Raw genomic sequence first — 12,904 nt, forward strand, 5'->3', positions numbered from 1 at the left:
TTTTGGGTGTAACTGTTTTACTTTTTTTGCCATCATTTGCTCCTGTCAAGTCATGCCCTAACTGTTCTGTTTGTTTCAGACAAGCAGCAAAATGAGGCTGACATTAATTAGCTGTTTACATTTACCAGACATAATATAAATGTTGCTACTGATATGATATAGTGCAAACAGCATTTAGTGTTATGCTGTTTCTTTGCTCTGATGGGCTCCCTGTGTTTCTGAACAGCTGAAATTTTTGGGTCCTGAAGGTTTCTGTGATTGAAAGGATGGTATTTTCAGTTTCTATCTGCAGACCTCATATGAATTAAAACAGAATGATAGGTCTAATAACTTGATCCTGCATTTTAGCATTTTATGATTCTTAATATGAAAACATTATTAAACACCATTTAGAAGATACTAATTTTATTGTTTGCAAATGCCTGGTTATATTGGAAGAGCAGAGAGTCTGCACAGAATTCACAGTTGTAGAATGATGTGGATAAAGAAGTCTTGTGCTTCTCTTTTCTTATTTTGTTTGTGTGTTTTGTTTTGTTTTGATGCTTTACTGCAAGGGCCCTGTTCTGTTCATCTTGTAATTGGTAGTTGTTTTTCATGGAAAACTGGTATTTTAATTAGACTAGGTGAATGTTGTATTTTGTCCAGGGGGCACAGTGTAAAGAAAACATATTTTCAGGAAGATGGAGGGGAAGAGTATTAAAACATACAGCGCAGGCATTTGTTTTTCACAATCTAGAGAGAAAATGCCTGTGTAGTTTTTGGAAAGATTTGTTTGTGTAGTAGCCAGAAGGTTGACTAACTTAGAGATTTAGGGTTTGGGTTTGTTTTAATAATACTGTTGTTTAGAACTTTTAAAATTTGAATATGTAAGTTGGTTTTGATTTACTTTACTGCAAGTCACGAATATAGCAGTATACACAGTACTATGTGAGGTCAGGATATCTGGCCTGCAAATGTGAATCTTCAAATACCACAGTTCCATGATGTAACTGAGCGTCTGTAAGTTGTTTCCACTTACAGAGTAGAAATGAGGCATTTTTTTCTTAAGTGAATTATTGGAGGGCTTTGGGAATTGATGTACTGAGGAAGAAAACATCTGCTAATCATTGCTTGTATGTTGCTTGGCACTTGTCTGCAGTTAGATATGGTGTAAATGCAGGATTTCTGAAGAATTTTGACTGAGCTGTGCCAATTCTGGCATTCCTTATTGCTTGTACGTAAGCTGTATTATGTGGAGGTAGTTCCTGTGACTTTGAGTCTCTCCCTGACTTATTCAGGAGAGCTCTCTATTCAAGTAAATGGGGAATGCCCTGCAGGAACAACAGTCTTGTAGTCTGGACAAGATCTTGCATGTATTTTGCAACAATGAGCAGTGCATTATGCTGGTTTTACTGCTTTCTCAAGTTGGGATCAGCCTGTTGTCTCTTCTGCATCTTTTAGAAGTGTTATTTTGTTTCAAACAATGTGTTAAAATAATTCATTTGGCCTGCTTATAGCTTTAACATTCTTTTTTGTTTAGTAAATAATTTTTTAACTTCGTTAGCTCTTTAGAGTCAGCCTAGCTTGGGGCATTCCTAGTTTGAATATGAAAATTTTGTTATAATATCTGTTCCGACCAAAGCAGTTCCTTTGTGGAACTGCTCTGAAACTGCATGTGTACTCACCTTTTATTCTAGAATAATTTTCATGTGCAAAATAAGGAAAGAAAAAGAAATACTGCTGTTCTTTAGTTATAGCGGGCTGAACTCTTCTAAGATGGCTACTGCAAATATTTAAAGTACCAATGTGGGTAATATTCCTGTGGATGAGATCCCAGCACAAGTGCATTAGCTTTTATTTCCCAATGATAGAATGAAAATTTAGGAAATTCTATATGTACAGATTGCCAAGAGCAAGATTTACCAGCAGGACTTTTGTACTTCTTGTATGACAGAAACTGCAGAATTGCCACCATTTTATCTCACATGTCAAAGCCAGATGCATTGCTTTCCTTAATAGAACTCTTCAGGAATTAGTATGTCTCATTGAGAAGCATCTCTTACTTCACAGTTCCTTACTGTCATTCTTGAATGTTTGTATTGTGCCCTCCAAAAGTCATAGGGAATTCTGCCATCACTGCCTCTATTTTCTTGCGCTGTCCTGTAAAAATCTGTGTTGTGTTGCAGGAGTTCTTTGCATTTTTTCCCTATTGGATGAAATAGTAAAAAAAGTATCAGACTGCCCTGTTGAAAAGCAATGAGCTAAATTTTACACTCCTTTCAACTAATTTTTGGTTTGGAAGTTTCCCAGTAGTTTATTGGACATGTTTCCTTAACAAGGTTTTTTTCCCACAGGTGATGTATTGTGCATTGGCTCCATAAAGACATTATGAAGTCTAAAGATAGAGGAAGGCAGGAGGTTCTTGTAAGATGACTTGAAGTTTGTTGCAGCTAATTCAAGTCCGTTATCATTTTAATGATACTTGAAATATACAACAGTCAACAATCCAATCATGTGACTGTAAGAAATTTGATGGTTCTTGTGCATCAGTGAGACGCCAGGTGAGCCTTGTGTTAATTTGCCTTCTTGCTTCATGGACTTCATAGGAGTAAGAGCAGACATTGCTTATTTACTGAGCTAATTTGTGAGTCCCTGTGAGCTAAAGGACAGTGAATCACAAGGGACCTGGCATTCCTTTAAGGACAGCCTCATGGAGCACAAAGCAATAGTCCATCCACTTGCTTGGGAAAATGAGTGGAGGTCTAAGGAGAGCAGTATTGAGGGAACTCATGACTCAGCCTCAGCACAGCAGACTCATGCAGGAGGTGGAAACAAGGACAAGCTCGCTCAGGGATATAAAAATCCTGCTGCATAGGCAGAGATGGTATCGAGAAAGCCACTGTTAGTGGTAAGGGCATCAAAGGCAGCAGGAACTTCCAGCACTGGATCAGGAGTTAAGGAAAAAGAGAAATAGGGACATAAAGGCTTGCTGCTGTCTGTGACAGGTGATCCAGGGATGGTGAATATGGACAAGGCTGAGGCACTGGATCCTTTCTTTGCCCTTGTCTTCTCCATCAGGGTCTTCTAGGCCTTTGTCCCTATAGGTGGGGTTGAAAGTGGAGAATAACTCAGTGATGCAAGAGGATTGGGTCAGGGTTCTTTTTTTGCTATGGAGAAAACATCTTTGCATTCTGTTTGGTGTAGGGAACAAGACTCCTAAAATAGTAACGCTAACGAGGATTTGGAAATAGAATAAGAAAGCTAGTGAAGTAAATGGGATGAGGTGAATTTGAATGGTTGTTCACAGTGTTACTTCAGCATTTTCAAGATGGAGTCTCTTCCATCTGGCTTGTCAACGACCCTGAAGTGTTTTTGGAAGTAACATCTCTGGCTATTATGAAGCTGGACAATTATAAAATCATGCACTTGCTGTGTGCTGCTTCAGAATTCCTAATGCAGCAGATTGTAACCCACATTTTCTCTTAAGAATTAGTGTAATGGGTGGGAGCAAATGCCTTTTGATACTTAAGTACACACAGCTGAAACATGCAGGGACAAGTAAAGAAGAAATGAAGGATAGAGAAGCAAAGCAACCTCATGAGGACTGTTAAAGGTAGAGGAGCTGGTTATTTGGAGTGGATCACAATTCTTACAGCTTTTTAATTTGGGAGGATAAATGCACAGTTGTTTCCCAGTGACTGCCCATTGATTGTCAACATCATCTTAAGGTTAATCTAAACCAAAGATGAACTTAAAGGTAGAGAGGCAGTGAGAATGCTTATAAGGTTTCAACACACTCTGACAGTGTAAAATACTGAAGTCCTGTGTGCATCATCTCTTTTTATCTTAGTACTTCAGGGGAAAATGGTTTTACCATCCACCAGACACAGGTGTTTCTCTGTGAAATTAATGGTGGTTGACAGAGCAGAGTGTCATACACTTAGCCATGGTAGTTTGACATAAAGGTTAAAGGAGTGACACAAGATGTTCCTGTATTTGCCCCCCACTGCTTTTTTTCTAAGCAACCTCTATTAAGTTCCTCTGGATACCACAGCTAGTAGGTATTTCAAATTAGGATCAGATATGAGGGTCCAGAGGGAAAATGTGCCTGATGGCCTATGAAAAGTTAAGAGTTTGTTAAAAGTTTGTTTGCTTTTTTTGACCCATCATGAAATGAATCTATGGATTTCAGTTCATGCCTAAAATTGCGACGAGCATTTTAATGAGGTGACAAAACGAGTGTGATACTTTGCAGACTTGTTCCTAAAAATTCCTTTGCTTATTAGTATTAGTGTCTATCTACATCTATTGTATGAAGGACTGGCTGAACTGACTTAGTATTCTTAACAGACCCATATCCCTTGCTTCCCCCTCACTGGCAGAACAAGATCAGCTTTGTGTTTACTGCTTTCTGCACTGTGTTCCCAGACAGTTCTTGGTAATGGATGCTGAGGAGCCCAGATTAAGAAGTGCGTCATTAGATAATTGTATTCCAGCAACAGATTGCTTTAGTTGGGAGTGTAATGCAATTTGAAAGAATTTCCTGATGCATGGAGTACTGTAATGTTTCATTTGGTGTGTTTGCAAAGGATCCAGATTGTTCCTTCCCCATCCAGAGGTAACTGGGAGTGGTGTAAGACACAGTGATTTGCTTCTATATGTAGCTTGGTGTGCCCATTTTAGTTCCTGCATTACACCTCCTTTGGAAAGACTGAAAAGCAGCAGTGTGCAGCAGCTTGTCCTATGGATTTTGGTTTCCTTTCATGGTGAGGTTGTTGATAAGGATTCTTGCTATTTGTTACTATCCCTTATGTGCTTGGATTATATGTTCATGAGAAGCCACTTCATCTAAGTCTGATCTCCAGCCTTGTGAGACTGAGTATTAATTTTTCCCATGCCTAAGAAAATCTTGCTCAAGAGACCACAGAATCATCAAGATTGGAAGAGACCTTCAAGATCATCTAGTCCAACCATCAAGCCAGCATAATCACCCCTAAGTCATATCCCCAAGTGCCACATCCAGATGCTCATTAATGTTTGAAATATTTTTAATAAATGAAGCACTGGTCTTTGTTTTTTGTTTTTTTCCAATGCAGAAAATGAACCTGTATCATCTCTCATTTTTTTGGTTAGGCATTTCACTTGTTTTAAGTAAGTTTGTGGAGAAGTGCTTTGTTATTTGTCTCCATGAAGATTGTTTTTTCACAGACCATAATATCATTAGTTCTTCAGAAATGGGCCGGAAGAGGAGCTCTCTTAGGGAGGCTTGCAGACCTAGTTCATGCTGTGGTCAGGTTGGTCTTAAGTTATTTAGTAATTGTTCAGTGCCCAATGGTCTGTTACAAGCTGCTTGCAGGGAAGGTGCCCAGAGTTGATTTGGAGAAGGACAGTTGAAGAAAATTATTAATAACTTTCTAGGGGAGTCTTTTGAAGGAAAAACAAATCTTAATAAGGCTGTATTTATGCTTGACCCTACTCTTTTTCCAAGTCTTTCTAAACCGTTGATCTCACTGCTGTCAAATGTGATTTAGATTTACTTTGAATAATATACATAATCTGCATTGTTGTGTTATTTGCCTATTGAGACAAATTATATTTTTTATAAAACATTTTTTTTCTGTGCCATAAAGTATATGCAATAAAGTGTTGCAATAAAAGAAGGCTTTCATTTGTTGCCGTTCAAACTTTCTAGGGGTTTGTCCTGGCATTTTAATATTTATTTTGTCATTTTGCATACAAGCCCTATTTCAATAGGTTTTAAAGCTCTCATATAATATATTTGTGTGTTGTTTTACTGCACTAGTAGAAATGTACTTTCTGATAGTAACACGTTGCTTGACCTCTGATCTCTTTTTCTGTTTTAGAAAAGTCACCTAATGTCACTAAATTTGTGAGATTTAAGGATATCACTTCTTTTATATCATGTTATGCCAGGTTATATACTTATCATTTGCTTGAAGTCTCAAATCTGTTACTTCAGAACTGGTAGGCTGAGTGGAGGTTCTACAGCAATTACATAATGCACATTCCAGCTGTCAGAAGCATCTGTTGGTTTCCTTTTTTGGTTTTGTTTTCTTGTTTGTTTTTTTAACAAGAGAATTGTTTGGTAGCTGCATTAATACAGAAATATTTCCTAGATGGTGGCAATGACTGTCAGAACAGGTTTTCTCATGGTGTGACTCCGTAGACTTAGAGCTGCAGAAAATTGGAGGAGTTTAATACAGTGTTATTAAGAGGACAAAATCTTCTCAATCAGATTGAGTGCTATGTTGACATAGTGGGGGTCTATTTTTTATTCTTAGTTTTAACATGATACATGTCTGGAATCACTTTTAAAAGCCAGGTTTTCACAGTTGCTTTGTTAGACCAATTGTGAATCTTAAACAAAGGTCCTGCAGGAGAACATTTTAAATGTAGTCTCTCAGAATATTTGTAATGTCACAGCCTTTAAGTATTTAACAACTTTTTACAGTTTCTTGTTATGCAAATACTTAAATATATACTGAGAGTGTGTGGGATGCCATGAAACAATGTTTGTTTCCATGTTTAGGGTGTAAAATAATGTCTGTCCTTACCAAGCTGATACAATGCATTATACAAAAAAAAAAAAAAAAACAACAAACAAAACAAACAAAAAATCCCAACAAAAACCCCAAAACCAACCAAACAAAAAAACCCAAACAAACCCTCCCACCCAACCAAACCTCACACTGAAAGAAATGTAACACTGTAGCAGCCTATGTACCCCCCCCCCCCCCAAGTATACATTGTTAATATATGTTTGTGTAATGGCTGCTGCTGGTATCGATATGGGCAGCCCTTGTTAATTCTAACAAATACTAACCAAGGGTTAAATTCCTCAGTTTACAAAGCAATTTTACTTCAAGATGTTAGAAAACAACATAGTACATGACTTTCTTTCTGAGCATTATAAAGAAAAGCGTTTTTTCCAGAAATATTTCTGGAGAGTTTGATATTTGTGGTAGAAAATGTTAAAAAGGAGATTAATTTTTCTGAAACCTATTATGAATTTAGTTTGACCTTAAGAGAGAAAAACCATGGGACAAACCATGTAGATAGAAATCTGTTCTGAGTATCCCAAGCAGGTTTAGGCAGTTCTTGGCTTGTAGCAGACCTGTGTCCGTCAGTGTCTGTGCAGTGGCACTGCTGTGTCTGCAGGGAGTCTGTCATATGTTCTTTCAGGCACTCTGTAGCAGAGGGCAAGACAGAGTGCTCTTTGCAGGCCAGATGAAAGCAAACTAAAATACCACAGCATTTTTATGTTTCAGAAAGTAATGTAGCTGTGTTCCACTTTTCAGAGCAGTGGAAAAAGTTCTGTGTTGGAAAGTCTTGTGGGGAGGGATCTGCTCCCACGAGGTACTGGGGTTGTCACCCGGAGACCCCTTATTCTGCAGTTGGTGCACGTTTCCCCAGAGGATGGTCGGAAAGGAGCTGGAGATGAAAATGGTAAGTGTGATCCAAAAATGTGTTTGCCTTTTTATTCGAGTCTTTCCTGTCCTTTTAAATGAAAAATCAGTTGCTGTAATGTTAAAACTCTAGTAAATGCTTTTTAAAATTTGCTTGGAAGGAAACACAGCTGTTATCACATCTGTTTTTTCCATTTAGCAAATGTCATGAAGTCAAAATCTTCTGGATATTCAAAATACCTTTAATGTTTTAAGCTTTCCTGTTCTTGGGAATTTCTTTTGAGAAAAACAGGCATTTCAGTTGTAAAGATAATTGTCTGAAGTGTAGAGAACATGATCTTCTTGTGTGTGTTTTTCATCCCCTCCTCTTTTGCTGTTTATATAAGGTATTTTATTGAGAGGGTGGTAAGTATGAGAGTTTTTAGAAGGAGGGTTTGGAAATACGTAAGTTCTGGAGAAATGAAAACAAACGTGTAGTAGATGCAAACAGAATTGAACTGACAAGTTCTGTAGCTTACAGATGCCACCCTGCTGGGCTGCACTGAGAGACTCCCAAGTGCACCAAGCAGGGCACTTTAAATGTTCTGTAGTTTTTACTTTGAAGCTTGTCTTCTGTACTGCTTTTATTTTATCCTTCAGCAGATCAAGAAAGTGATCTCAGTTGTCCCTTGGGAATTTCAATGCTCATTTTATACCAACTAATGCTCCTGATTAGGAGCAGCAGGGGCATATCCACCTTCTGATTGTAAGATAAATCTCAGGGTTTTTTTATATACACACTAACAACTGCACAGGCTTTTGTTGGCATGATAAACTTGGGACTATAAATATTAATTCTCATTGTGTTCAAATTTTTCTTAATTTGTTTCTACCAATAGTAAGTCAAGGTATCAGATGTTCTTTAGAGTATTTATTTTCCTGTAATATTTATGGCCTTTGATTTCTGAAGGACAGTTACTTGTATTGTGCTGTTTGAAAGGTTTAAGTTCCAATCTCAATTACTGTCACAAGCAGAGAACACAGTTAAGGTTCATAACAATTAACATGCAAGCCATGTGAGAAATTATAGGGACAATTCAGGCTGGAAATGATTTCAGAAGACCTCTAGTCCAATCTCCTCAAAATAGGACCAACTCTAAAGTCAAGCCCAGGTTTCTTTGGTCTTTATCTGCTTGAGTCTCAAAACCTTAAAGGATGGAGAATTCAATCTCTGTGCAACTTTTAGAAATGGCACATTTGATGTCTTTAAATGCAGTTTTACATTGCTGGTACTGTGCAGTGTATAGTTTGTATTTTAGAACTTCTCAGAATGCTTGGATTCTGAGCTGTAGGGTAAAATATTATTTTGCTGTTTTTTGCAACTTGACAGGTGTAAAAGGAGGTTTTGTAATTAGAGTATTCTGAGTCAAGGCAGAGCCTTTTTGTTTTAGGTTGCATTTGATTTGGGGATTTGGATTTTAAATTTAAAATTCATAGGGATGTTACGCTAAATTATTATTTATGGTGTCTGCTTAGATTTTTCTTTGGGAAACAATATGTAAGATGTAAATGTTATAATCTCATCTTGTTCTTGTGAGAGAGATGTGGGCTTGTTTGGTAAGAACAGAGATTTGATAGGAACAGAAATTATGATTAACCAATTGAGTTTGAAATGTCTCTTCTCTCCAAAATTCAGGCAAATTGTGGTCTAAATGGTGTTGTCACTGCTCTGGTCTAGCTTATGTTCAGATTGTGGTGTTACATCTGAGAAGATGGGATCAAGTAGCTTGGAAAGAAAAAAAGATGACAACCTCTTATCCTGGCTGTGCTGTGTAACATTGTAATAAGTGCCATTAGAGGCCTATTTTTAGAATAATTTCATTTGTAATGAGGTGGATATTGAAGTAGGGTTGAATATGGATTTGGAATTTCCCAGAGGGAAATAGTCTTGCAGAAAAGGATTTTATCCAGATGAGGGATTTCTTCTTTACAAGTTGTATATTGGACAAAAGAGTATCAGTCTTGGCAGGCTGCTTTCTGAATGCTGGCATTGAACTCTCTGTGCACACAGTTTTAGTTTTATACAACTCTCTCTTCTCTTTTGACTTCTGTTTTGTGATTGTCACCTGTATCCATCCTAATGCTTGCTCTACTGGTATTATATGTTAACATAGCCATTTCAAAATAACTACTACTCTGTGGTTCTTACAGGCTTTAATTTTACCTCTGTTGGAGTGTTGGCATCCAGAAAGCTTCCCAGTTTTTAACACAAAGCACTTTTGACTGCTGTGCTGTTCACTTAGGGAGGGACAAGTGATACCCTTTGTACTGTGATCACTGCAATAAATCAAGAGAGTCAGAAAATACCAAAGATAAATTTTCCATTAAATGTGAAGTCCTGTATTTTTATAACAGGCTGATCTGTATATTCTACAGAGATTGTGTGTAATTTGATGGGAGGGAAATGTTCTCATCATGCTTTTGCTGTTTATTGTTGGCCTCTAGTGATTCAGCACATATGGTGTATTTGATGTGATGATACCACACAGTGGTGTTCTCTGATCAAATTGCAAGAGAAGCAGCACTTACCAGAGAACTGGGCCTAGTCTTGTGAATTATTAAATTGGCCTTGCATTGAAGACCTATAATGGTAGTACCGAAATGGAAAATCAGAGAGAACGTATGAGTGGCCAAGTAGTAAATGCTTATAGGTTCCTTTTTTTCCTTTGTTCCAAGATAGGAAATGGAACATTGTTCAAATTCTGAACAGACAGAATTGATACAGAAAGCAGGAATAATTAATACAGATCCATTGATTGATAAATCAACACTGTTTTGTCAGCCTTTTGCTCTCTACTTCAGATAGGATTCTCTTACCCCTAGCTCCCAAACAGTGTGGCCCGCTTCACTGGGCTTGGCTTTGTAGAAGCACTAGAGAGAAAGAGCTTTCCCTCAAAAATGCTTGCAGTCTAGTTGGTGTCAAGGATGGGAAACATGGTACAACAGTTAGTATTTGGGAAGTTCTCATTGCCATGCTGCAGGAAATCCTCTATGGTGGTGGCCTTTTATGACTCCCAGCAGCTCCTCCCATTGGAAATGAGTAAAATTTCTATTGCTTTAGAAAAGGAGAGGAGATACATAAAGAACTGAAGCCAGTAATCTTTGTATTTTATTGAGTTTCTTAAAGGACTGTTATAGAGTAGGACATAACAAGTACAATTTGGTGGAGGGCAGTCCTGAGAAAAGTCAATAATATATGTGCTTTTCCTGGGTATTAATTAAGGTTTGCAGGTCTTACCACAGGATATGGAAAGCCAGAAAAATAAGAGACTGTTGCTTTATTCACAAGATGTGGTGGGTTTTTTTTGGTTTTGTTTGGTTGGTTTTTTTTTTTTGGTTTTTTTTTTTTTTTTTTTTTTTTTTTTTTTTTTTTTTGTTGAGTTTTTTTTTTTTTTTTTGAAAAGCAGGATCTGTGTGTTCTTAATAGCTGTTGTTTTCGTAATTTTTTTATAATGTGAATACTGGATTTCATCATGACCAAAGTGTCATTTCCTCACACCTTTATCTAGCATTTAATCTTTAGTGTAATCAGGTGATTAAGTCTTCTGAAGGTATTGCCTGACAAGCTTCCAAAAAGTAACATAACTGAGGGGAAGACTGATTTACCAGTTAAATGAGAAAAACATTCTTTGTGGAAACCAGAAGAGTAGGTTGCTGAATGTAGGCTAATTAAAACACTTTCTCCTTGCCTTGAGCATTGTTACATTTAGAGAAATGCAAATCCTTCCTCCTTTCCTAAAAACTCCTTTCCATTAAATTAGATCTATTGGGAAACTTTTCCATAGGTGTTAGCAAGTTAAAATGCAGTGTCTCTGACGTGAGTGTGTCTTTTTAATATTTCTTTTAAGAAGCTTATAGGTAATACTGAAAAAAATTATTTATGCATAGAACTAAGCCTAGTAGCTGGCTGCAAATTCCCACCAGATTTTGCCACCAGAAGGAGAATAATTTGAGATTAAAACAGTGTCTGAGAAGGAAATCATCTCTCAAGGAGGGACATAACTAGAGAGTACTTGATCCATATCTTTCAAATGTAACAGTGTGTTTTTCTTCCTGGCTTTAGGCCTCTCTTTACTCCCTTAGATTCAATTTTCAAGAGGAGATGAGCAATACAATACTGAACATCCTGTAGTTTCTTCCTCTATGGACATTTTACTTTATTTCCTCTAAACAGTAAATAAAACCTGTTAAATAACCTGGAATGGAGGAACCCTTTCATTTTGCACTTATTTTGGAGACTTGTATGTCATTTTGCCTATTTACCAACCAATACAAACAAAAGGTTTTTCCTAATGATGTTTTCTTCATAGCTCTTGTGCCTGTAGAACAGTAGGGATGAAAGTTTGGTTTTAAAAATTTTTCCTTAACAGATCCAGTCCATCAAAATCATATTTCTATTGATGATACGTGCACCTTTGACTGAGCAAGATTTAACTCTCCAGATGAACTAAGCTTTTCAAACAGATGAGTTGATTATTGTTGTGCTACCTGAATTTTGTACCAAACAGGCACAAACCAAAAATATCTTCACCAGTTTGTTTTGCCGTTTGCACTTCCAGGGTGTTGTACAGACATCACAGGAAAATAGAGTTTTAAATTCATCAACCCCTCAATAAGAAGTTGTTTTTTTGTTTTTTTTTAAATGAAATTTCCATAAATACTTTGAAAAATTAAAAGTTGAGAAGGGTAATGCATATGTTGTCTCTTCTTAAATCTGTCTCAGAAGTGATGTTATTCTTTGAGTCTTAAAAATATTGATGCACAGCATCAGATTTCCTTCCCATACAGTAACACTACTTCCAATGACATTAGAAATGTTTCTTTACTCTTTCTGGTTCTTCCTATGAGTAAATTATGAGAAACGTATTTTGCCAAAGAAGTTCAGCTCTGTGGAGCTGTTTTCTGTGACCAGATAAGAAAAACATGTTGAGATGTTGGAATTAGGTGTATGGCAATAATAGTCATCATCAAGTCAACTTTATTGTATAGAATATCTGATTAATAGGCATCATTAATATGTGTTTAGTTAAGGTCTTATTTCTGTGCATTTTGCTAATGTGTTACACACTCTCATCAATACTAGAATAGCATGCACATCTGTCTGCATGTATCTGTACTCTTTGAAATAGAATCTGGTACTGAAAGTGAATAAAATGCTATATTAAATATGATTTAAAATGTTAAACGCCATTCAATGCTGTTTCTCTTTAACTGCAGACCCTGCTACATGGAAAAATTCAAGACACCTTGCTAAAGGTTGCCTTTATCCACTTGCTTTTTCTCCCTACACCTGAAGTGCATGCTTATATACACTAATCACCTACATTTCATGCCACATGATTGTTGATTGATTACACTTTTCCTTTTACACTTCAGCTGCTGTGGTGATTATTTTGCTGTCTTGTGATCTGATTGATTTTCAGTTTTCTGACCTTGTTGCATTTGAATGAGATAATTTT

At 36.9% G+C, this 12,904-nt stretch overlaps 1 protein-coding gene across 4 annotated transcripts in view; it reads left to right on the top strand.

The window, feature by feature from the left end:
• DNM1L (dynamin 1 like) overlaps positions 1-12,904 on the top strand; it is a 35,850-nt gene that overhangs the window by 3,988 nt on the left and 18,958 nt on the right. For 2 of the 4 annotated variants that reach the window (XM_053977108.1, XM_053977110.1), the window contains exons 2-3: positions 7,299-7,446; positions 12,663-12,701. In XM_053977108.1, coding sequence (XP_053833083.1) covers positions 7,299-7,446; positions 12,663-12,701 — 187 coding nt within the window. The remainder of the gene's footprint in view (positions 1-7,298; positions 7,447-12,662; positions 12,702-12,904) is intronic. The other 2 variants (XM_053977109.1, XM_053977112.1) reach the window with 1 other exon arrangement.

Source organism: Vidua macroura, chromosome 5, assembly GCF_024509145.1.
Source record: "Vidua macroura isolate BioBank_ID:100142 chromosome 5, ASM2450914v1, whole genome shotgun sequence".
Classification (NCBI taxonomy): Eukaryota; Metazoa; Chordata; class Aves; order Passeriformes; family Viduidae; genus Vidua; species Vidua macroura.